This window comes from Mesoplodon bidens (assembly GCF_964165515.1).
Source record: "Mesoplodon bidens genome assembly, chromosome: 11".
Taxonomy (NCBI): domain Eukaryota; kingdom Metazoa; phylum Chordata; class Mammalia; order Artiodactyla; family Ziphiidae; genus Mesoplodon; species Mesoplodon bidens.
Window position 1 is genome coordinate 4,819,495 of NC_138167.1, and position 26,824 is coordinate 4,846,318.

At 43.4% G+C, this 26,824-nt stretch overlaps 1 protein-coding gene across 2 annotated transcripts in view; it reads right to left on the reverse strand.

The window, feature by feature from the left end:
• The window catches only part of ANO2 (anoctamin 2), a gene marked incomplete at both ends in the record, with an annotated part of 339,298 nt that overhangs the window by 28,466 nt on the left and 284,008 nt on the right, over positions 1 to 26,824 (reverse strand). For both annotated transcript variants that reach the window (XM_081247877.1, XM_081247876.1), the window contains one exon: positions 8,985 to 9,130. In XM_081247877.1, the coding sequence (XP_081104003.1) occupies positions 8,985 to 9,130 (146 nt within the window). The remainder of the gene's footprint in view (positions 1 to 8,984; positions 9,131 to 26,824) is intronic.

A 26,824-nucleotide genomic window follows, 5' to 3' on the forward strand; every position in this document is an offset into this window, starting at 1 on the left:
AAGGAGCGACTTCCAGAAACGCTCCAGAGAAGGACCAGCCCTGTCGGAGGGGAGGTGTGGAGACAGCAGAGAGAATGAACAGTGATGTCCTGGCTTCTCCAGGGGCCTGGAGGGGGGTGAGACCATAAACGTGGTAGAGAACCCAGAAAAGAGACACGGAACCAAGTCTCTGAGCAGACGGGCTGAGAAGTGTTTTCCCCGAGATGCAGTCTCTTCCTGGCCTCATCTGAAGTCTCAAAACAAGCCTGAGGGGGATTCCCTGGTGGCGCAGTGGTTGGGAGTCTGCCTGCCGATGCAGGGAACGCGGGTTCGCGCCCTGGTCTGGGAGGATCCCGCATCCCGCATGCCGCGGAGCAACTGGGCCCATGGGCCACAATTGCTCAGCCTGCGCGTCCGGAGCCTGTGAGCCACAACTACTGAGCCTGTGCTCTGCAACGAGAGAGGCCGCGATAGTGAGAGGCCCGCACACCGCGATGAAGAGTGCCCCCCGCTTGCCACAACTAGAGAAAGCCCTCGTGCAGAGACGAAGACCCAACACAGCCAAAAATAAATGAATAAATAAATTTAAAAAACAAGCCTGACGTGGCAGCTGGGAGACGAGAGTCTTGTTCCCAGTGCAGAGTCGGCACTTTCTGGAGAACCCAAGGAAGCTTGGTGAGTGAGCAGTCACAGGCTGGGGGCAGAGGAGAACGGACAGTCCTCGGTCACACACCTCTGCTAAGGCACAAGGGAGCCAGAAACCCCCAGCCTCTCAAAAGCAAGCAGAGGGGGCTGCATTTTTTCTGTGACAAGAAGGCCCTTTCCTGTAACCGCTGGCCCATCACCCTCTGCCTCTAGACCCCGAGGTCCTGGAGGGCCTGGCCCCCTTTGTTGCCTCTGTGCCCCGAGTGCCTGCTCGGGGCCTGACACAGTACTGCCCCCGGCATGGAGGGGAGGGGCGCTGCAGGGGCCAGGATGTGAAACTGGGTTGAGTTTCAGTCCAAGTCTGGGGGAGAACACTGCCCTCTGCCCACTTCCACAGGGATCAGTGACTGGGTCCCTGAAGGCCAAGGAGCAAATGAAAACCAGAAGTGACTTTTCTTGGAGGGAAACTCTGATGATAAACGTGTCTCGCTTTGGTCTTGGGAGGTGAAAACTGCTGCATATAAAAAATAATAAAAAGGACTTCCCTGGTGGTCCAGTAGTTAATACTCTGCACTTCCACTGCAAGGGGCGCGGGTTCAACCCTGGTCGGGAACTAAGATCCCACATGCCGTGCAGCGTGGCCAAAAAAAAAAAATAATAAATAAATAATAAATATGACCACCATGAAATGGGAGGCCAGCCCAAATACCACGGGATAAAGAGCAAGGAGGCCTCAGTTTCTCTGCCACGGAAGGAAAGGGAGTGGGAGGGCCATTCCTTCAAGAAATAGTTTATTGAGCCCTTACTGTGTTCCAGGAGCAGGGCTGAGTGTTGCAGCCAGACAGGAGTGAGACTCAGTGTCTGCCCCAGAGCACTGCCATTTCCTCCTGTGCCAAAGCAGGTACAGGAGAAGAGAAGAACTGAGGATGGGAGAACTGAACAACGATTCTAGGAGATGTGTTTGAGCCTGAACAGCTCAGCAAGAACTTGCAGCAGCAAATAGGTCAACACAGGCCGGTTTAGACCCACCAGATGCACACATGTGGGTGTCCTCAGATGCTGCGCCTAGGGGGTCTGAACTTCATCTGAAAGGACTTCAGTAACTAATGTTGAAGGATTCTAAGTAGAAAAGATAATACGTTCTGGATTGCCTTTTAGAAAAGCTGTTTTAAAAGCTGGGAAGGAAAAGGCAAAGAGGGAGTGGAAAAAGAAGCAGTTAGGATGCATCTGCAGTCATTCAAAGGAGGAAGGGTGAGGACTTACATGGAAATCCAAACTTCTTCGTAGAGACTGTAGACCAAGAAAGCCACCCTGTCATATCAGTAAACAAAGGATGCTGGGGCCATCAAGCCATCAGCCACTGCAGTCCCCACACTGTGCACCCTGAGGGGATTCAGGATGGGAAAAAAACCAGGATACTGGCCCCAGATAGCTGAGGGGCATATCAAAGGAATGATTTCAGTGAGCCCAGCCTCCTGCATCTTCCTGTACAGTACTGAGGAAAGTGCTAAATTCACTAACTTGAGATGTCTGCTTTTTCCTTAATTAACAGTATCTTTTGATGCTCCAACTACCTGTTGTTTTGTTTGTTTTCTTGTTTTCTGCAAAACTCTCCCAGGCTTAAAAGTCCTCCGCATGCCTGCCGAATAAAACATAATTCTCAACTCTCAGGTGGTGCAATTTTTTTTTCAGTCGACAAGGCAAAGCCAGTGAGGTAAGGAGCCATGGATAAAAAAGACCCTGGATCATCCTGAGCAGGCCTCTCCCCAGCTAGATGTGATGCAAAGGCAGAAAGGAGTCACAGAAAAGAAGTCAGGGTCTACACCAATTCACGGATGCGTCTCCTGAATGCTGAAGTTCAAATCTGCAACTTGGTGAGACAACTTGGATGCAGCTGCAAGGGTGTAGATGCCCTGGTCTCTGGGGGAAACCTGCCCATGTGTTTCCATCAGCTAGGTCATTCTTACACGTCTTGGTGGGCATATCCAGAGAGCAGGGGAGGCTGACGGCTCTTGCCCCGTCAAAATAACAATCTGACTTTTATTCCTAGTAAATAAGGAAATGTGCAACCACCAGTGCACCTCCTTTTCTATTCAGAGTTTGACAGAACTGTAAGCTCATGACTAAGAAAAATGAGGTCCCCTGTAATGACCATGTCAATGACAAGAAGAAATTCATCTCCTCACCCACATGAGTGGCCTGAGGGCCTCAAAGCTTGGGCTGCATTTAAGAAACCAGAGGAGGCTCTAAGAGGGATAATTGAATTCCTGAGTCAGGAAGACAATAGTGATTATTTTTTGGATGACTAGAGGAACAAACCTTTGTGGGTCTGAGATACACAGATGACAAAAAGAGCCCATCTGAGATGCCAGACTTGACAAGCAGAGCCCTAAGGCCTTTGTGTTCTCTGGAGGGACAAGTATCTTGGAGTATTTATATCTCAGGCTTCTGAGTGTGATTCTTAGAACTGCCTTGGAATCTCGTACCCTCAGTCTTTAAACATTACTGTCTGATCCTGCTGGGTGATGGGATGGGAGGAACCTCCAGGGCTCAGTACGTGCAGGGGCTTCAGACTGTTTTTAGTCAATTCCTAGATTAAAGAGAAAGAAACCAGACACTTGACACTAACAATAGCAGCTGATAGTCACTGAGAGCGTATCCAGACCAAGTGTTTTAACTACTCCAGATTCATCTCCTAGTTTTCGGAAGCATCCTACAAGGTAGGTGCTATTTTCATCAAAAGATGTCACTTTTCAGGTGAGGAAATCTGGCCTGGCTGACCTGAAGCATCAAGCCATGTAGGACAGGAAGCCTGGCAGTTGACCCCAGAGCCAGCCCACCCTTAATCACACTTAGCCTACACTGCTAGATGAAGTCATTGTTTGGTAAAGTTTATTCTGCAGCCTAGTCTTTGATTGTACATAGGATCAAATACTCCCTTGAAAGGGTGAAGAGGATAATCCAGAGATACTAGGGATGAAAGACATCTAACTCAGAAACATTGTCCTGGGATTTCCCTGGCAGTCCAGTGGGTAAGACTCCACGCTGCCAATGCAGGGGGCCCGGGTTCGATCCCTGGTCAGGGAACTAGATCCTGCATGTGTGCTGCAACTAAGAGTTTGCATGCCACAACTAAAGATCCCACATTCTGCAACTAAGACCTGGAGCAGCCTAAATAAATACATAAATAAATATTTTTTTAAAAACAGAAACATTGTCCTTACACTTACAGAAAATATAAAATAAAGTAGTCATGTCTCTAAAATGATTGATAACTTAGCAAAGTGGCCTAAAGGACTCTGTGAGTTTTTGTGGAACCCAGCATGGAAAGCCCATGTGTGGTCCAGGCTTCCTCCCCCCAGACAAGGCTGAATCAATATCAACCTGAATTGTTGGAGAGATTGTCCTGGTCTCTAAACTTGTTCCTCCCTCTGGGTGCCTTATCAATGTTTCAAGAATGAAAGAATGAGTGAACAAATGAATGTGTCCACCTGTGCTTCCTCATTCCCTCTCTATTCCCCTCCTGCACTAGCTGCCCATTTTCCTCAAGAGAAACAGAGTTCATAGTCACAGCACTGACCAAGATTTTACACCTGCTCCCTGTGACCTGATGCAAAACGCAAACTTGTCAGATCTCCCTTACAGTTCTCCAATAATCCCTGCTCTTTCTCTGTTCCCTCCCTACCCCAAAACCACCGTTTGCTTTGTCAACAGCTACTCACGGCCATGAGACTCTTTGGACTTGCCAGTCCTCTGCCTTGGAATGCTCTCCCTTACTCAGATTATTAATAAGTAGACCCTCAGAATCAGAAGGGACCTTGTGGATCAAGTCCAATCTCCTACCTGGAGCTGGAAACCTCTTTAGAACATCCTTGACCCACCATCAACCAAGCCCTGCTTTGAAAACGATCCTTCATTTTCCAATTAAAGTTATTAAAAACTTACCTCTGTTAAGAAACCTGCCCTCATTAATAAATAAATGCATTCATTCCCTCACTCGTCTTTGTTTATCAGACATGTTGAGTGCCTGTCACGTGCCAGGGAATGTGCTGGGTTCTAGGGGACATGAAAAGTCACAGTCCTCACTCACTGCTCTTTAGATGGGTCTGCAAAAGAACAGCTATATAAGTACTATTACCATAATTCTGTAAGATACACCATCAGTGTGTGCACCAAATGCAACACTGGGACAGAAAAGCAAACAGTTAATGATTCCTCTCATTAACTCATTAAGGAATGGGGCTAGAAAGACTTCACAGAGGAAGCACTGTGAAAAGCTAAGTCTTAAAGGATGAGTCTGGAATATTCACGTCAACAGGCAGAGTGAGGTGGGCATGGGGGCTGGGAATCTCAAGCTGACTGCACACGGATCATTCTTTCATTACCACTTGACTTCAGGGTAATAAATAATTTGTACCCATTGGAAGAGTATTTCGTACATGGTCTATGGTGAAGGGAATTGGTCTAGTCCTTTCAGAAAGCAATTTGGTAAAATAAATCAAGAACCATACAATGGCCATCTAGTCATCACATCTGGGGGAGTATAGCTGGAGGAAGTAATTACAAATGTGGAAAAGATTACATGCATGAAAATAATATATACTGGATTTGTGAAAATAGGGGAAAAATTGGAAACTGAGCCTCCAATTCACTTCCTTGGAAGACAGGTAAATAAACTATGATCCATTTATTAGAGGGTTGATTTATTATGCAGCTGTTTGTTTTAAATATTATATGACAATTTGGAAATACTTATTCATATAAGGCTAACTGAAAAAAGAGAAATGTGTGCATATGATCACAACTTTACTTTTTAACTCATAAATATTTAAAATATTTAAATGTTTAACATATGTGTTACTCTTAGAGGAAAACATAGGCAGAACACTCTATGACATAAATCACAGCAAGATCCTTTTTGACCCACCTCCTAGAAAAATGGAAATAAAAACAAAAATAAACAAACGGGACCTAATGAAACTTAAAAGCTTTTGCACAGCAAACGAAACCATAAATAAGAAGAAAAGACAACCCTCAGAATGGGAGAAAATATTTGCAAATGAAGCAACTGACAAAGGATTAATCTCCAAAATATACAAGCAGCTCATGCAGCTCAATATCAGAAAAACAAACAACCCAATCCAAAAATGGGCAGAAGACCTAAACAGACATTTCTCCAAAGAAGATATACAGACTGCCAACAAACACATGAAAGAATGCTCAACATCATTAATCATTAGAGAAATGCATATCAAAACTACAATGAGATATCACCTCACACCAGTCAGAATGGCCATCATCAAAAAATCTACAAACAATACATGCTGGAGAGGGTGTGGAGAAAAGGGAACCCTCCTGCACTGTTGGTGGGAATGTAAATTGATACAGCCACTATGGAGAACAGTATGGAGGTTCCTTAAAAAACTAAAAATAGAACTACCATACGACCCAGCAATTCCACTATTGGGCATATACCCTGAGAAAACCATAATTCAAAAAGAGTCATGTACCACAATGTTCATTGCAGCTCTATTTACAATAGGAAATGGAAGCAACCTAAGCGTCCATGGACAGATGAATGGATAAAGAAGATGTGGCACATATATACAATGGAATATTACTCAGCCATAAAAAGAAATGAAATTGAGTTATTTGTAGTGAGGTGGATGGACCTAGAGTCTGTCATACAGAGTGAAGTAAATCAGAAAGAGAAAAACAAATACCGTATGCTAATACATATATATGGAATCTTAAAAAAAAAAAAAAAGGTCATGAAGAACCTAGGGGCAGGACAGGAATAAAGACGCAGACCTATTAGAGAATGGACTTGAGGACATGGAGAGGGGCAAGGGTAAGCTGGGACAAAGTGAGAGAGTGGCATGGACATATATACACTACCAAATGTAAAACAGATAGCTAGTGGGAAGCAGCTGCACAGCACAGGGAGATCAGCTCGGTACTCTGTGACCACCTAGAGGGGTGGGATAGGGAGGGTGGGAGGGAGGGAGATGCAAGAGGGAGGGGATATGGGAACATATGTATATGTATAGCTGATTCACTTTGTTATAAAGCAGAAATTAACACACCATTGTAAAGCAATTATACTCCAATAAAGACGTTAAAATAAATAAATAAATAGGAACATTTTTATTAAAAAAAATAAATAAAATGTGTTATTTAAAAATAACAAAAGGGGCCTAAGATATGGCACCAAAATGCTACCACAAGTTGGGCTTGAATGAGGAAAGTTTTGGGAGACATGTTTCCTTCTGTTTTCAAACTTTTTGTTTTATGGTTGTTTTGTTCCCTTATAACCTGTAAGTAGTTTGCTTGTTTGTTTAATCTATGGAATGAATTTCACTCTCTACAATCTTGGGGTGAACTTCTTCCAAAAATCACCAAGTCTTCTAGTTCTTGTTTTTTCTGTCTTCTAATTACTTGGTAAGTGCCCGAGTCTGAACATGACATAGTGCGTGTCTGTTTGGTGACAGTGGCTGACAAAGTACAGCATGTCTTCCTATACCCTGCCTTCCTGGGGTCTCAAGACCATTAGGAGAAACAACAACACTTGACACAGCTTTTGTTTGTGCTACACACTCTTCTATGCACTTCACAGACATTAATTCATTATATATTGATACAACAATCCCATGAAGTTAGGCTTAGGACTAAGGTTAGGGTTAGCCATTTACCCAAAGCTATCCAGCTAGTTGGTGATAGAGCCAGGATTTGAACCCAGGGAGTACGGCTCAAGGGTCTCTGCTCTTAATCACTCAAGACAGGGAGCTTTGAAATAGCCAGCTCTCTGTACAGACAGGCAGACAGGCATTAACACCTACACAAATAACTGTGTGGTTGGGGGGAGGGACTGGAGATGGAGGGTGGAGTTTGAAAGACAGAGCTATGGGGGTTCTAGCGTAAGCCCCTTCCCGAATGGAAGCCTCAATCTGGCAGCGATCTCTTTCTGAGAGGATGGCAGATGCAGAATGACAACTGAAATCTGAGCAGTCATCTCTGCGTAAATATGGGGCTCAGTGTTGGAGAGGGATGAGAGGTAGCCCTTAGCGAGAGGCAAAAAGCATCAGAGAGCTGTGTGTTTACACAAACTGTGTCTTGATATTTTCTTTGTCTATTGTTCCTGAGGCAGACATAATGATTGTTTCTTCTCTGGGGCGTTTATTCAGATGACAAAGCTCAGGCTTTGCCTGGAATTTTAGAGACCCCAGAACTAGAACAGAACTTTGTGGGCCATCTCATCTAGACCTTGTCCATCCCTCTACCCTTAACACACACACACACACACACACACACACACACACACTCTCTCTCTCTCTCTCTCTCTCTCTCTCTCTGTCTCTCTCTCTTATGAAGACAGAGGATAAATATCAATTAGAAATAATGAGTGAGGTACCTGGTACACAGAGGCATTAGTAGATCCCGTTAAAAGGAATTAACCAAAGAAGGCAGGAGTCATTATGCAAACACAATGAGGGTCCAATGATATGAAGTCCTGAGTGATTCTTTCATTGGATCTGACTCATGTTTCTCCATTCACTCTAGATTGAGTCCATGTTTACATGATATGTCTGCCCTCTTGGTCCTATGTTTTTAATTCATTAGTTCCAAGTCTTGGAAACAGGCTACTCAAATATTCACCCCAGTGAAAGCTCAGGATTATTAATAAGCAGCCAAGTGTTTGAAGGCAGCCGGTCCAAGCTGGGACACTGCTCAGGATGGAGAACACGTGGCTTCCAAACCATGTCTGAAATGATTGTGTTCTACTGGCGTGCACTGCACGCACTCCTACTCTTAAGCCTCATGCAAGAACAATCAGAGACTATAACTAGAAATCTTCCTTTCAGCCCCTACCCAAAACATCCCCACCATTTTTAGAGGAAAGCTGACACTTTACCCAGCCCTGCCTGATCAGAGTGAGGGACTCTCCTATATCCTCCTTGTCAAGATTTATATATCCTTGTCCCAAGTGTCAGAGGACTACTTTACTCTTTCTTAATGGAAATTCCATTCCTAAATATCAGACTTCCCAATTTGCCTCTCATGGTAGAAACCACGGGAAGGAACCTGAGAGACGACACCTGTCATGTGACAGATGAAGAGATGTGGCCCCAAAAGAAGAGGGCACCATTTGAGCATCAAGCTGGTGACGAGATGCTCCCAGTTCTCAGCCCAGGGCTCCTTCTGCCCACATCCTCCTCAACTTCCACGTGGCACTGAAGGCGACACTGTGTCGCCATGAAGCCCGGGAAGGAGAAGAGGCTGCGTCCGTTATTTTCCTAACCCTCCCCCTGAGCCCTTACCTGAACCCACCCCCAGTGGAAGGAAAGCCCATGGGATCTTACTCATTTCCATGTACTCTGGCGTCAGTCCAGTGTATGGTTCCAGGCTGTAGTCTAGATCCCACTGCTCTGGATGCTTTGAACAGGCAGAGTCAGCTCCTCCAGGCCCTGTCTCATCCTTCATCTTCCGAAACAGTTTCTTTAGCTTCCTGGAAAAGAAAGGGACCAGTCACCACAAGCCTCTGGAGGAGAGGGTTAGTTCTGCAGACAGAAAGGAGAAAAACAACGAAGTTTTGGTACTGGAGCCATCTCTCATCGAAGGACAGAGAGAGGAACGCTAAGCAGACTACTTTTCTCTTAAAGACAATCCCAGGAGGTCCTTGGTCGGGATAATAAAAGGATCACCCCACAAAGGACCAAGTTTCTTCAAACCCAAAGAAACTTTTCATTCTTCCTGCTGTTTGATAAGCAACAGGAGTGTTGGCCCTTCCTGTCAAACACGGAGACAGTCCTATTTTCTAACAGGTGATCTGTCCACCCTCTTCATGGGGAAGGGAGGGTGTTTAGAAAGTAGTAGAAAGATGCCATCTTCCCACCTCAAACATTTTCATGTCTTAATAACAAGAAGAGTGTATGTCCATTAAAGCCAAGCTAAACGTTGTCCACCACTGCTATGGGGTGAATTGTATCCCCCCAGATTCATATGTTGAAACTCAGAGCCCCAATGTGACTATATGTGAAGACAGGGCTTTTAGGCAGTACTTATGGTTAAATGGGGTGATAAAGGTGGGTCCTAACCCAAAGGACTGTTCGCCTTGTAAGAAAAGGGAGAGACAGCAATCTCCCTCCACCATGTGAGGTCACAGTCATCTGAAAGCCAGGAAGAAGGCCCCCACTAGAAACCAAGCCCTGCCAGTCCTTACACCTTGGATTTTCCAGCCTCCAGAACTGTGAGAAAACACATTTCTGTTGTTTAAGCCCCCCAGTCTATGGTATTAGTTATGGCAGCCTGAGTAGACTAAGTCAACCACATTCAGGACATTTTCAGTCTAGAATGATAACAAGATAATAATGGCCCAGCCTCTTGGGATTGGTATGAGGATGAAGTGAAACAGTGTTTATACCATCCTTAGCACAATATCTGGACCTAGTAAGCATTCAATAGATGCTAGCCATTATTATTTTTAATATTAAATGCTAAGATTAATTCAATGCCTGAAGGTACGATCTTTTCACACCTCGCACTGATACACAATACACAGAGAATGAAATGAGGATAAGGAGTGAGGTCCCAATTCTGCTGATTGGTCTAAGAGAAAGTTTCTAGGAGACTGTGGAAGAAGAACTCACAGCAGAACAGTCAGAAGCATAAACTTGAAATGTTTAAAGGAATTGTGCCTGTAATTTAAGGTTATTATTACCATTTTACAGCTGAGAGGGCTCAGACTCAGAGTGGCTAGGGGTTGCTTGCAGTCCAAAGTCTGGTATAAGGACCCAGGTCTTCTGGCTCTGGCCCAGGTTTCTTTTCCTCCACAATTCACGGTCAAGGGCTCCGTGAAGGAGACTTGGATTGACACACGGAATTCATGAGAGCAAGAACCAGAAAGAGAAGGGGAACCAAGAGGAAGGGAAGCAGATCAACTTTACTTCCCGTGTGAGTCTTCAGCCACCCCTCTGTCTGAACTTGCTGTGGCTATTGCTCATTCAGGGAAAATCTCTGATTGTTTTGGCTTTAGCTTATAGTTCCTGATAAATTATAAGTGGGAATCTCAGCTCTTCACTCCCTGGTGTGTGACCCTGTGCAAGTCAAATAATCTCCTTAGCCTCAGTTTCCTCCTTAATAAATGAAGATGATGCTAAAAAATAGGTCCTAGAATCAATTCAATGAGATAAGGTATATAAAGGCAATTTAATAGCAACCATGTTTGGAACAAGGTAACTGCTCAATAAATGTTAACTATCATTAATGTAAAAAAACAAAATAAAATAAAGGGATTGTAAAGTCCATGTTCCATCCGAATGCAGGAATCCTCCCTACACACACATCCTTACACAAGACCATCCAACCCCTGTGTAGCTATTTCCAGAGGAGCGCTCACGAAATCATTAGGCATCTCATTCTATTGTTAGAAAGTGTTCAGGCAAGTAGTGGGAATCCCATGGTTCAAAATAATGTTTTGATCGGTGCCTTGTCTAATACCACTTGCCATCAAGAAGCCTGTAGTATTGTGGTATGGGTAAAAGTCTGATCTTTGATGTCAGGAAATCGTTTTTTAAAAACCTAGTTTTACAACTCACCAGTTACATTTTCTTGGGCAAATTATGAAAACTCCATAAGCTTTAGTTTTCTTATCTCTAAGATGAGAAAATAAATATTAACTAGCCCATTGGGTCAGTTAAAGGAGATAATCTATATAACATGCTTAATTTAGGGCTTGGTACATGTCAAGAGCTCCATAAATATATCATTGTCCTTATCATTGTCGTCCTCATCGTCACAGGAGGATCTAAAGAATGAGTTGAGATCCACAGAATCAACAGTAAAATAAAATATTTCATAATAAGATAGCAAGCAATAATTCTGTGATCACAAGAAATTAAGAAAAACCTAGATGGAGCCTAAAGATTCTGAAGCCAAATAGTATGAAGTGGCTGAGACCCTGTCTGTGAGTCGGGACAGGACAGGATGAAGAAAAAACATAAAGAAGAGAGAGACAAGAAAAGAAGGAAGGAAAAGAAGGGAGGGAGAGGGGGAAGGAGGATGGGAAGGTCTAGAACCAGAACTCAAGTTAAGACGTTTCCGCCAAGTACCAAGAATCAGAAAACTCGGCCACATCTTTAGTAAAGAATAGTAAATGGTTTTAAGTAAACATGGAAAATTGAACACATGCATATATCCCTGTCCACTTCTGAAATGCTACCAAAATGATAGTGAATGAATTTTAAAATGTATAAAACCACAAGGTTAAAGAAAATAGTCATGAATACAGTAGAGTATGAGAGATATTAATGACTATCTTGGAAGATGAACAGTGAATGAAGGAGTTAGCAAAGCTGTGATGGCTGAATACCAAGTACCGACAGTGGAAGATGGAAGGGAAAAGCAAGTCAACTCATGCTGAAAAATCTCAGACGGGCCTCCCTGGTGGCGCAGTGGTTGAGAGTCCGCCTGCCGATGCAGGGGACGCGGGTTCGTGCCCCGGTCTGGGAGGATCCCACATGCCGCGGAGCGGCTGGGCCCGTGAGCCATGGCCGCTGGGCCTGCGCGTCCGGAGCCTGTGCTCCGCAATGGGAGAGGCCACAGCAGTGAGAGGCCCACATACCGCAAAAAGAAAAAAAAAAAAAAAAAAAAAAAAAAAAAAATCTCAGAAAGGCTCAGGAATTGCAGGCACCAGGTATCACCAAAGGCAGGAGGTAGGGATTAGTCAATGTACTATTAAAGGAACAGTAGACCCTAATCTCTCTGTCCACCCATATTGCCCAAGTGACCACCACTTCCCAACACCAACAGGAGCAAAAAGTTTATTCAGAAAAGAAAATGAACCAGGGAAACTCTGGATCTGACATAAATCCAATAAAATGATAGGAAGTTAAAAATCAACAACCTCTTAGGGAAAAAAGAAAATAGAACTAAAGACAAATATATGGGCAAGAGGAAAGAAAAGAGAAGGAAATTAATCAATCTATGAACTTCAACATTTATGCAGAGAGAGAAGACAGAGAAAATGGTGGGGAAGAAACTACAAGAGAAATATAAGAAAATGTCCCAGAGGTGAAGGACATGCACTTCTTTAAAAAAATTTTTTTGGCCACACTGCACGGCATGTGGGATCTTAGTTCACCAACTACGGATCGAACCCACACCCCCTGCATTGGAAGTGCATAGTCTTAACCCCTGGACCGCCAGGGAAGTCCCAGGACATGCACTCTCTGATTATAAGGACCTACTCACTAAAATGAAGACAGAAAAGGATCTCCACCAAAGCATATCACCTTGAGATTTCAGAACGCTAAGAAGAAGGGAAAGGATTCTAACAGCTTCCAGGTCCAGAAGGACAAAGGTAGATTCTCTAAAAATTATAAGCAAAAGGATATTAGAATTCTCAACATCAGCCCTTTACAATAGAAAACTCCAGGGAAATGTATTGAGAAGGCAAATGATTTTTAGCATAGGATTTTATACCTAGCCAAAGTATACAACGAGTGCAAAGGCAGAATAAAGACATTTTCAAACAGGCAAGTTTTCAAAAAAGATACATTTCTATGCCTCCATTCTCATGAAGTTCCTGCAGGATGAATTTCACCAACCAAGGATATAAAGCAATAGAGAAAACAGTATGGAATCTGGCAAAGAATCCACCAGAAAAAAAAGTGTTGGACCTAACAGGGATTGATAGCTGTATGGAAGGTTTAGTGAACAAACCCCTCTGGTCTGAACAGGATAATGGAGGGTTCCTAGAGGATGGTCTCAAGGAAAAAATAAATGTGACCAATAAGACATCTGATGTGTTTAAAAAGAATGAAATATTGCCACTGGCAGCAACATGGATGGACCTAGAGATTATCATACTAAGTGATGTAAGTCAGAGAAATATTTCAAATATGGTATCACATATGTGGAATCTAAAAAATAATACTAATGAATCTATACACAAAACAGAAACAGGCTCACAGACATAGAAAACAAACTTATGATTACCAAAGGGAAAAGGGACAGGGGAGGGATAAATTAGGAGTTTGGGATTAACAGATACAAACTACTATACATAAAATAGATAAACAATAAGGATTTACTGTATAACACAGGGAACTATATTCAATATCTTATAGTAACATATAGTGAAAAATAATCTGAAAAAGAATATATACATATATATGGCTGAATCACTTTGCTGTACACCTGAAACTAACACAATATTGTAAATAAACTATATTTCAATTTTTAAAAATGATAAAGCAAAACCAAAAAAATAAATAAGAAATAAAAGACATCTGATGTGTTTAATGAGGTAATTAAGGTGGGAAAGTGGACACTTAAACAACTGTCACCAATGTGGTATAATGAGTATTATAAAGGGAGAGATTTAGGGAATCATGGGCAACCTAACCTGCAAGTTTTCCCTGGGGAAGAGCTGTGTAAACCAACCGAAGGATGAAAGATGATAGAAGCAGCATGGGAAAGTGAGAGAGAGCTGTGAAAGGGGAAGCTGTGTGCTCTAGGCAGAGGGAATTATTTGTGCAACGGCCAGAGACAGTGCAAGAATGGTCACTGCAGGGAATAAAAGGAGATCCAAATGTTCAGAGCATAGAGTAGGAGAGAAAGTGATGAGAGATGACTTGAGAGGTAGCACACGTTCATGAAGATGGCCTCGTAAGCCATGTGGATGCAGGGGTTCAAGGGAGAGATCAGGGTAGCAGAGGCCAGGATGATTGCCATGGCCATGAAGGGAAGCAGACAGATCGAGACACGCTTAGGAGGTGGGGTTAAGAAGCTGGTGGGGAATTGCATCCAAGGATGACCCCCCAAAGTCCTTGGCCATGTGTGTGGGTGGTGGCCGAGTTCGCTAAACTGGGGGACACAAGAGGAGAGGGGGAGGAGAAGTTGTTGAGATGGAGGGTTTCATGAGACAATTAAGTAGGGATGTCTAGTCAACAGTTACATGTGGTCTAGAGCTTGGAAAACAGGTCTGGGTTGGAGCCAGAGACCCAAGAACCATCACGGAAAGAAGAATGGAAACTCTAGCAATGAACACCTCCTGTGGGTGGCGTGGAGGAGAAGGAGCCTTCAGAGGGCAGGGAAAGAGCAGTCACAGGAAGAGATGCTCAACTGGGAGACTCCGTGGCAACAAAGGCCAGGGCAGAGGACAGCCTCAGGAAGGACGCCGCGGTCAGCCACGCAATACGCTGCGGGTGGGTCCAAATATCCACAAATAATTCTTACGAACCTCTCCTTACCAGGAGTTTCCCTCCTGGAGATCTCAGTGCCCATTAAAAACATTAATAAAGGAAGTCCCTCGAGAGCAGGATTTAAGAGGAATCCTGCACGTTGTATAACACACAGATGGGGCATTTGGAAAACTTCAGATTATGATTCCTACTGTATGATGCATTCGCTTGTTAAAATAACTCCTTTGAGGTTACCCTTGTCTCCTTTCCATCTGCTCTTTCTCTGTCCCTTGTTAATGACAAGTCTGAGAAACTCTGTCCAGAAGCCTCCGAGCCTTTCCCCTGCATGTGCCCCACAGGTTCACCCTGAGACCACGGTGATTGTCAGTCACACCTTGGTCTCCTGGCTGCAGGATCCAGGCCCCAGGAGTCCTCCACAGACCCTGGCTTCACAGACCTCGAGCCTCGTGAAAGAAGGCAGAAGCAAGCCCGCCATGGGCCGAAGAAGAGAAACACATCAGCCTCGGAGCTCTGTATTCCTCTTCTTGACACGGGACAGGATTCAAATTTGTTCCTTAAACCTCTGATTCACAGCCATATTCCACTGTATTGAGGGGAACACACAGCTTCCCTTGCCTGTGATGGCTTTAAAAAGAGACTGTTTTATGTCTTGAAATACAATATTTATCACATTTATCAAAAAAAGAAGCAAGTTTATGAAATCTTCCTGGCTATGTGCAGGGGTATATTGTGTCTATTTTGGGGTGTGATCTGGTGCTTCTAGCAAGAATAGGGACTGGGGGACATTTTGCCAGTGGAAGTACTAATTCATCAGCTCTGTCCATCTCAGACGTTGCTCAGGAAAGAATCAGGCACCTGAAAAAGAGCATTTACCCTTACACACACACACACACACACACACACACACACACAAGTTCATCTCTCTGAATGATTAAAGGCCATTTCCAATTTTGCTTCACAGAATACTGGAGCTGAGTTTGAGATAAAATTATAGCGAGGACTTGGGATGTGCTGTGGTGTGTTTGGGGGCACCATGACGTTTGGATCCAAAGTCCATTTTGCACAAACACATATGGGAAAGGTGGTGTGTGTGTGTGTGTGTGTGTGTGTGTGTGTGTGTGTGGTGGGGGAGATGAGGAAAATCCCCATCAATGGACTCAGATAATAAATAGCACAAGATTGGATTCTGCCCCGCAAGCCAGCCATGTCTGAAGTTATCTCAGAAGGAGCTGCCAATGAGCATTATTCTGGGGCCTATTGTGTTGAAAACCACCTGGCTCCCCTCTGGAAAGCATCTGTCACAAATGTGTCAGGGCCCAGGAGCCTGGCGTTGTGTGAGTGGGGAGCGTCCAAGGCCAGACCACACAACTTCAGTTTCATCTAGTATCATGTCCTCATGGCCCTTAAAGAGTTACTGCTCCCAGTTTTGCTGCTTCCTTTGAAAGCACTTCATTTTACCATCTCCAGGGGCTCTGAAGCAGGCCTAGAAAAAGTGGGACATGCTTCTGTCTGGATGGTGCTGGCCTTCCATGGTGGCCCTGTCTGGGGCACCTGCCAGATTTAGGGGTAGCAAGGGAGAGGTCTGGAAGCTGAAGATGCTTATCCCGGTCTCAAAGGACAGGTGTACAGTATTCATGGACATGCCTGTTATCTGTGCCAGCCCCGTGGAGACCTGCGGGGTTAAAAGGCAAGAACATCGTGCTAAGCCAATGTCTCTCAAGCAAAGGACACGTTCCACCAGCAGCTCACGTGATGTTTTTGGAAGGTCACTAGACTTGGCCTAACATCTCGTTAGAGCACCTGGAAGAATTATTCCCTTTACTGCTCTTAGCTCGTCCCTCTGATTGCAGTCCAGGAGAAAACCCCAGTCTGCTGCTGGTATGCCTTTAACAACTCCCCGGGACTTGTGCAACTTCTTTTTCAATAAAGAGAATGCAGATCTTAGGCTAACTTCATTGATTAATAATGGATCAGTTTTCTTGTATTTCTTTCTACTATTTGCTATTCAGGGTAACTGATAGTGTTAGTTTTCCACTTTCAGAAATGTGATGGACTTAAAAAGTGAATTGGTTTAGAGGAAATTAATATGCAAATAGCTGTCTAGGTAGGTAATGGAAAACAATTTAAAACTTGGCTGACAAATGACTAAAGATTGGGAAACAATCTAATGCAAGAAGCTTACTGGACTGGTCGACTCAAGAAGACACTAGAATTTGTAGTAGTGGTGCTTTTAGCAATATACACACATGCATGCACATGCACACATGCATGCACATGCACACACAGAGAATCTAAGGACGGTGCACCCTTAGGGAGTTAGATAAATTACAGCCGACTACCTAGCATACCAGCAAAGTCAGTTCAATAGTCTTTAACATTTTAAAATTCTCTTTGGCAGAATCTCAGCAAATTGCTTTCAGAAGTAAATAACAAACACAAAAAATGATCAATCTATGTCTATAACCATATTTTTTTACCCCAAATATTCTTATCCGGTATGATTACCTACATAACTCTTCAGACTTGCTTCTGTTTTTAAAAATCAAGTCTGGTCTCGAAGATTAATATTTATCTCCCTGAGAGAAAAAATTGGATGCAGGCTCTGAAGGCACTGAAGAGCTACCATGAACCACAAGCCATGGGTCCCAGAACAGAAGAGAAAAACACTTCCTGAGAAGGTCTTTTCAGCTCACTCCCTGGACTCAAAACACTCAGAGAGCATCACTTGTAAACATAAAAGCCAATGACACTCAGTAACACCTTGGCTACCTGTACCCCCAGGAATGGTTCTTCCTTTCTTGGATACCCATATTTTCTCTTTTCTAGAGACTTGAGCATATATGCAAGCTGTATTTTTACATAAGCCTGTGTCTTTCTAGAATAACTTTCCCAAGGTCTCACAGGGACTATATTGCAATGCCTGGATTTAAACCCAGATCTGTTGAACAATCACTGCCCTACAGAGATGTGTTGCCTCCACGAAAGAGTTAAAGACCACTGGGTCTAGTTTTTATAATTTACACTATTCCTTCCTCACTGTCAGGCTCGACGGTCATTTCTCTTTTGCCTATAAAAGACTCCCCTTTTTTATTGCTTATTTCATGTTTCTCTATTATACATAAGGGTATTGCCAGGTGCATGAGCTTTGGATTGATGGGTCTAATCTACTGAGAGTGGGCTCTGAGTGGGGTGTGCAAGACCCAATAATCATAATCGTGGTGATTTCAGGTGAACAAACTCAATCACAACCTGTAGAATTACAGAGAACTTTGAAGATAAAATACCATAGGGCTTGGTGGAAGAACTTTTGCTCTACATTTCTGACTTCAACTATATGATTAGGTTGTATGTGTTCACTAACAGATTAGGAACTAAAATGAGGAAAAATATTTTGAAAGAGAAGTGACTTATATTGGAATCGGCAGTGACCAGTTTCCCTGAATAGAGGAGAGGTTCATAGAATGCTAGAGCTGAAATGACAATACCTTAGAGGTTATTACATTATTATATACTAAATAGGTATCATATCCTATTATATATTATGTATTATTATATGCTTTTCATCAAGAGATGAGGATAGTGAGACGTAGGAAGTGACTTGCTCACAGTTTTATGAATTATATGCAAATGCCATCAATTAAAGTGTGGCATAGTAAACACACATCAAGCATAAGGAAGGAAATTTAGCCTTCAAGGAAAACAGCCGTGTGTAGGTTTCATCTGTCATGGAGCTGACAAAGTTGATGGGTGGGGAACATCCAACATACTGTCCAAATGACTGAGTTCTTGCCTCTCTTACACACTTAAAAAGACTTCTGGGGGCTTCCCTGGTGGCTCAGTGGTTGAGAGTCTGCCTGCCAATGCAGGGGACACGGGTTTGTGCCCCGGTCCGGGAGGATCCCACATGCCGCGGAGCGGCTGGGCCCGTGAGCCATGGCTGCTGAGCCTGCACGTCCGGAGCCTGTGCTCCGCAACGGGAGAGGCCACAGCAGTGAGAGGCCCGTGTACCACAAAAAAAAAAAAAAAAAAAGACTTCTGGGTCCAGAGTGGATGGCCCAAGTGGTAGAAGAGATGCCTGGGAATGAAAAAATGGCAAGCTGTCTCCAATTCCAACCAATGTACTGGAAAGACAGGTGCGTTCACCCAGATGTTTGGAGGGGATTGGAGACTTTCCTTTGTAGCAGTGGGGGGGGGATGGGCTCATGGCTTCCAAGGGGCCAGATGTGGCTTTGGCACATCATTTTTTTGGTCTGTATATTTTCTGGATGTTTGTCCATAACAAATGTGTTCTGAGATGGTAAGCTCCTAGACCACAGTGACCATGTGTCTCACCAGCTTTGTTTGATGACTATCACGGAGTGACTTTCAATCAGAAAGCTGAGAACAGGGTGCTGTTTCAGAGGGTTGAGATGCCCAAACCATGTTCTCCTCCAACTCCTCTGAGAAAAATCACATGCCCAAGTGCCTCCTGTGGTTGCCCCAGTGTGGGGACAGAAAAACAGCCTAACTGATGGCCAGTGATGGTGAGACCCATTCTGAGGACTGGGATAGCAAAGAGTTATGAGTGAATGCTCAGGATTCTCATTCCTTGAAGTAGGGCTCTCATGAAAACAGGTTTTCTTTCCAGATAAATTCGATTGTCTCCATCATAACTTGAGCTCTCTAATTGTGTTTCTGAGAAAGACCAAAGAATAGCTTTCTCTGGGGATCTGTCAGACAGTCACAGCCCCCCATGGAAGCAGTGACTTGTGTAGCATTCCCTAAAAAAAGGAGTGGATCATGTATATCTGCTAATGGTTCCAATCAGCCCAAGGAACCTAGGCTCAGCAACCCTTAAGCAGACTGAGAGAGATTTTGGGCTCTCGCCCTTGCCATGACCCTGGCATGCCCCAAGACCGGTCAGGGCACCACTATCTCATCTTCTCCTAAAGCAACACCTGAGTCACTAAGTGTTTTGATAAACCCGAGTCAGTCTGTTGTTTGTTTAGAAAATAAATCTACATCCAAGGGAACCTGTTTCTTTTTATTTATTTATTTATTTTTGTCTGCATTGGGTCTTCGTTGCTGCACTTGGGTTTTCTCTAGTTGCAGCGAGCGGGGGCTACTCTTCATTGCGGTGCACAGACTTCTCACTGTGGTGGCTTCTCTTGTTGCGGTGCATGGGCTCTAGGCGCACGGGCTTCAGTAGTTGTGGTGCGCAGGCTCTAGAGTGCAGGCTCAGTAGTTGTGGCACATGGGCGTAGTTGATCCGTGGCATGTGGGATCTTCCCAGACCAGGGCTCAAACCTGTGTCCCCTGCATTAGCAGGCGGATTCTTAACCACTGCGCCACCAGGGAAGTCCGGGAAACTGTTTCTTTAAACAAAATAATGGCAGACCAACTTGTTATATATGACAGTGACAGCCTTCTTTCAAGTCACAGACACAGCCCCCCTGCTTTTGCAGCTTTGACTGCTCCAAAATGCCTGACCTTTACTTGTCTGAATTCTGACAAAGTTTGCACCAGAGAGAGAACACCCAGTCACATGCAGTCTATTCTGTCTCCCAAACTAAAAAAACTAATCTCTGAGGAGATAAGGACCATTTCATATATATTTTTTCTGTATTTAGTTGTATACAAATCTTGTGTATAAGTTAAAGAAAAAGAAACAGAGAGCCTTGTGTTATGGTCTGAATGTCTGTGTCCCCTCCAGAATCCATATGTCCTACCTACCAATGTGATGGTATTAGGAGGTGGGACCTTTGAGAGGTAATTATGTTTAGATGAGGCCATGAGGGTGGGGCTTCCACAATGGTATTGGTACCCTTATAAGAAGAGGGCACCACCAATGTTCAAAGCAGCACTATTTACAGTAGCCAAGACATGGAAGCAACCTAAATGTCCATCAACAGATCAATGGATAAAGAAGATATGGTACATATATACAATGGAATATTACTTAGTCATTAAAAAGAATGAAATAATGCCATTTGCAGCAACATGGATGGACCTAGAGATGATCACACTAAGTGAAATAAGTCAGGCAAAGAAAGATAAATATCATGATATCGTTTATATGCAGAATCTAAAAAAATGATACAAATGAACTAATTTACAAAACAGAAACAGACTCACAGACTTAGAAAACAAACTTATGGTTACCAAAGGGGAAAGGTGGAGGGGGGGATAAATTAGGAGTCTGGAATTAACATATACATACTACTTTATATAAAATAGGTAATCAACAAGGACCTGCTGTAGAGTACAGGGAACTCTAATCAATACTCTGTAATAACCTATATGGGAAAAGAATCTGAAAAAGAATAGATACTATATATGTATATGTATAACTGAATCACTTTGCTGTATACCTGAAACTAACACAATATTGTAGATCAACTATAGTCCAGTATAAAATAAAAATTAAAAAAAAGAAGAAGAGGGCACCAGAGCTCTCTCTCCACATATACACAGAGCCTGGGTCACATGAGCTTACAGGGAGACGGTGGTCTTCATCAGGACCAAACCAGCTGGCTCCATAATCTTCAACTTCATGGCCTCCAGAAATAAGTTATCCAGTCGATGCTATTGTGTTACAGCAACTCAAGCTGATGTAGACAGCTGGGAAGGCTCAGACTGCAGTTTTTGTGGGTATAGCTCTGTGGTATCCAATTCTCATTTTTTAATACCTGAGCCATATGAGCCAAGAGATGAAGGCAGTAGTATTCCCTGCAAGCCCTCCTGCAGTGTGGACAGTGTTATTCCTGGTTATGTAGCTCAGGGCCTGGCTCTCTAGCCCTTATAGAATATTCTGTTGGACACTTATTGCTCTCAAATTCCTTTGCTGCTTAAACTAGCCAGAGTGGACTCCAAGGTCTGCTACTAAGAACCCAGGCCAATGACATGAACAAATGCAGCTGGAAATAAAGGGATTAAACCAGTTTCTTTATTGCCAGATTTCTCAGAACCATTAAAATAATGTGCTTAGTAAATCTCCAAAAGGGAGATAGAGTGTGTGGCAGTACCTTCACCTATCCCTGTGGGGACTGTCTGACGACTGCATCACAGGACGGATAATCTTGCAAGAAGTTTGCAAAGAACGCTGAGCCTGGTACAAACTGTCCATCCAATCCTCCTAAACAGAACTGGCCCAGCCTATAAGAGTTACCCCTGATCCTCTCTGTCATTCCCTGGCTCTCTGATGCCAGGCTAGCTGAAAACACCCCCTGAAACAGATTTATTTTTTTACAACTAAAAAAGCAATAGAAACAAAAGGCAGAGGGGGCGACATTTTCCTTTGACCTGAAGGTAGATTTTCACCTGTTTCATCCTCTTCTTTTGGGTCCAGTGCTCATGAGTCAGCACTTATTTTCATGACTATCTCAATGCAAAACCTAATGAAAGGGAGGACCTTCAAGATGGCAGAGGAGTAAGACGTGGAGATCACCTTCCTCCTCACAAATACATCAAAAATACATCTACATGTGGAACAGCTCCTACAGAACACCTACTGAACGCTGGCAGAAGACCTCAGACTTCCCAAAAGGCAAGAAACTTCCCGCCTACCTGGGTAGGGCAAAAGTAAAAAGAATAAACAGAGACAAAAGAATAGGGACGGGACCTGCACCAGTGGGAGGGAGCCGTGAAGGAGGAAAGGTTTCCACACACTAGGAGCCCCTTCGCAGGCGGAGACTGCGGGTGGTGGAGGGGAAGCTTCAGAGCCACAGAGGAGAGCGCAGCCACAGGGGTGCGGAGGGCAAAGCGGAGAGATTCCCGCACAGAGGATCGGTGCTGACTGGCACTCACCAGCCGAGAGGCTTGTCTGCTCACCCGCCGGGGCGGGCGGGGCTGGGAGCTGAGGCTCGGGCTTTGGAGGTCAGACCCCAGGGAGAGGACTGGGGTTGGCTGTATGAACACAGCCTGACGAGGGTTAGTGCACCACAGCTAGCCGGGAGGGAGTCCGGGAAAAAGTCTGGACCTGCCAGAGAGGCAAGAGACCATTGTTTCGGAGTGCGCAAGGAGAGGGGATTCAGAGCACTGCCTAAATGAGCTCCAGAGACGGACGTGAGCTGCGGCTACCAGTGTGGACACCAGAGATGGGCATGAAATGCTAAGACCGCTGCTGCAGCCACCAAGAAGCCTGTGTGCAATCACAGGTCACTATCCACACCTCCCCTCCCAGGAGCCTGTGCAGCCCGCCACTGCCAGGGTCCCGTGATCCAGGGACAACTTGCCCGGGAGGATACACGGCATGCCTCAGGCTGGTGCAATGTCACGCGGCCTCTGCCACCACAGCCTCGGCCCGCATTCCGTAGCCCTCCCTCCCCACTGGCCTGAGTGAGCCAGAGCCCCCTAAATCAGACGCTCCTTTAACCCCCTCCTGTCTGGGCAAAGAACAGATGCCCTCAGGTGACCTACACACAGAGGCGGGGCCAAATCTAAAGCTGAACCCCAGGAGCTGTGCGAACAAAGAAGAGAAAGGGAAATATCTCCCAGCAGCCTCAGGAGCAGTGGTTTAAATCTCCACAATCAACTTGATGTAACCTACATCTGTGGAATACCTGAGTAGACAACGAATCATCCCAAAATTGAGGTGGTGGACTTTGGGAGCAACTGTAGACTTGGGGTTTGCCGAATGTGACTGACTAGTTCCTGATTTATATGTATAACTTAGTTTAGTATTTAGAGCTTATTATCATTGGTAGATTTGTTTACTGATTTTGTTGCTCTCTTCCTTTATATATATATATATTTTTTTTCCCCCTTTTTCTCTTTTTGTGAGTGTGTATGTGTATGCTTCTTTGTGTGATTTTGTCTCTATAGGTTTGCTTTTACCATTTGTCCTAGGGTTCTATCTGTCCGTTTTTTTTGTTTAGTATAGGTTTTAGCACTTGTTATCATTGGTACATTTGTTTATTGGTTTGATTGCTCTCTTTTTTAAAAAATTACTTTTATATTCTTTTATTTTATTAATACTTTTTTAATTTTTAATTTTATTCATTTTTTCTTTCTTTCTTTTATTTTCTTTTCTCCCTTTTCTTCTGAGCTCTGTGGCTGACAGGGTCTTGGTGCTCTGGCTGGGTGTCAGGCCTGAGCTTCTGAGGTGAGAGAGCCAAGTTCAGGACATTGCTCCAGCAGAGACCTCCCAGCCCCTTGTAACATCAATCGGTGAGAGCTCTCCCAGAGATCTCCATCTCAATGCTAAGACCGAGCTCCACTCAACGACGAGCAAGCTCCAGTACTGGACACTCCATGCCAAACAACTAGTAAGACAGGAACACAGCCCCACCCACTAGCAGAGAGGCTGCCTAAAATCATAATAAGTTCACAGACACCCCAAAACACACCACTGGATGCGGTCATGCCCACGAGAAAGACAAGATCCAGCCTCATCCACCAGAACATGGGCACCAGTCCCCTCCACAAGGAAGCCTACACAACCCACTGAACCAACCTTACTCACTGGGGGCAGACACCAAAAACAATAGGAACTAAAAACCTGCAGCCTGTGAAAAGGAGACCCCAAACACAGTAAGTTAAGCAAAATGACAAGACAGAGAAATACACAGCACATGAAGGAGCAAGGTAAAAACCCACCAGACCAAACAAATGAAGAGGAAACAGGCAGTCTACCTGAAAAAGAATTCAGAGTAATGATAGTAAAGATGATCCAAAATCTTGGAAATAGACTGGAGAAAATACAATAAATGTTTAACAAGGACGTAGAACAACTAAAGAGCAAACAAACAATGATGAACAACACAATAAATGAAATTAAAAATTCTCTAGAAGGAATCAATAGCAGAATAACTGAGGCAGAAAAACGGATAAGTGACCTGGAAGATAAAATAGTGGAAATAACTACTGCAGAGCAGAATAAAGAAAAAACAATGAAAAGAATTGAGGACAGTCTCTGAGACCTCTGGGACAACATTAAATGCACCAACATTCGAATTATAGGGGTCCCAGAAGAAGAAGAGAAAAAGAAAGGGACTGAGAAAATATTTGAAGAGATTATAGTTGAAAATTTCCCTTATATGGGAATGGAAACAGTCAGTCAAGTCCAGGAAGCTCAGAGAATCCCATACAGGATAAATCCAGGAAGAAACACGCCAAGACACATATTAATCAAACTATCAAAAATTAAATACAAGGAAAAAATATTAAAAGCAGCAAGGGAAAAGCAACAAATAACATCCAAGGGAGTCCCCATAAGGTTAACAGCTGATTTTTCAGCAGAAGTTCTACAATCCAGAAGGGTGTGGCAGGACATATTTAAAGTGATGAAAGGTAAAAACCTACAACTCAGATTACTCTACCCAGCAAGGATCTCAACCAGATTCAATGGAGAAATTAAAACCTTTACAGACAAGCAAAAGCTAAGAGAATTCAGCACCATCAAACCAGCTTTACAGCAAATGCTAAAGGAACTTCTTTAGGCAGGAAACATAAGAGAAGGAAAAGACCTACAATAACAAACTCAAAACAATTAAGCAAATGGTAACAGGAACGTACATATCGATAATTACCTTAAATGTAAATGGATTAAATGCTCCAACCAAAAGACACAGACTGGCTGAATGGGTACAAAAACAAGACACGTATATATGCTGTCTACAAGAAACCCACTTCAGACCTAGGGACATGCACAGACTGAAAGTGAGGGGATGGAAAAAGATATTCCATGTAAATGGAAATCAAAACAAAGCTGGAGTAGCAATTCTCATATCAGACAGAATAGACTTTAAAATAAAGACTATTACAAGAGACAAAGAAGGACACTACATAATGATCAAGGGATCAATCCAAGAAGAAGATATAACAATTGTAAATATTTATGCACCCAACATGGTAGCACCTCAATACATAAAGCAGATGCTAACAGCCATAAAAGAAGAAATTGACAGTAATTCAATAATAGTAGGGGACTTTGTAACACCCCACTTTCACCAATGGGCAGATCATCCAAAATGAAAATAAATAAGGAAACACAAGATTTAAATGACACATTAAATAAGATGGACTTAATTGATATTTACAGGACATTCCATCCAAAAACACTTTCTTCTCAAGCGCTCTTGGAACATTCTCCAGGATACATCATATCTTGGGTCACAAATCAAGCCTTGGTAAATTTAAGAAAATTGAAATCGTATCAAGTATCTTTTCCAACCTCAACACTATGAGACTAGATATCAATTACAGAAAACAAACTGTAAAAAAATACAAACACGTGGAGGCTAAACAATACGATACTAAATAACCAAGAGATCACTGAAGAAATCAAAGAGGAAATCCAAAAATACCTAGAAATAAATGACAGTGAAAACACGACGACCCAAAACCTATGGGATGCAGCAAAAGCAGTTCTAAGAGGGAAGTTTATAGCAATACAATCCCACCTTAAGAAACAGGAAACATCTCGAATAAACAGCCTAACCTTGCACCTAAAGCAATTAGAGAAAGAAGAACAAAAACACCCCAAAGTTAGCAGAAGGAAAGGAATCATAAAAATCAGATCAGAAATAAATGAAAAAGAAATGAAGGAAATGAAAGCAAAGATCAATAAAATTGAAAGCTGGTTCTTTGAAAAGATAAACAAAATTGATAAACCATTAGCCAGACTCATCAAGAGAAAAAAGGAAAAGACTCAAATCAACAGAATGAGAAATGAAAAAGAAGAAGTAACAACTGACACTGCAGAAATACAAAGGATCATGAGAGATTACTACAAGCAACTATACGCCAATAAAATGGACAACCTGGAAGAAATGAACAAATTCTTAGCCAAGTACAACCTTCTGAGACTGAACCAGGTAGAAATAGAAAATATAAACAGACAAATCACAAGCACTGAAATTGAAACTGTGATTAAAAATCTTTCAACAAACAAAGGCCCAGGACCAGACAGCTTCACAGGCGAATTGTACCAAACATTTAGAGAAGAGCTAACACCTATCCTTCTCAAACTCTTCCAAAATATAGCAGAGGGAAGAACATTCCCAAACTCATTCTAC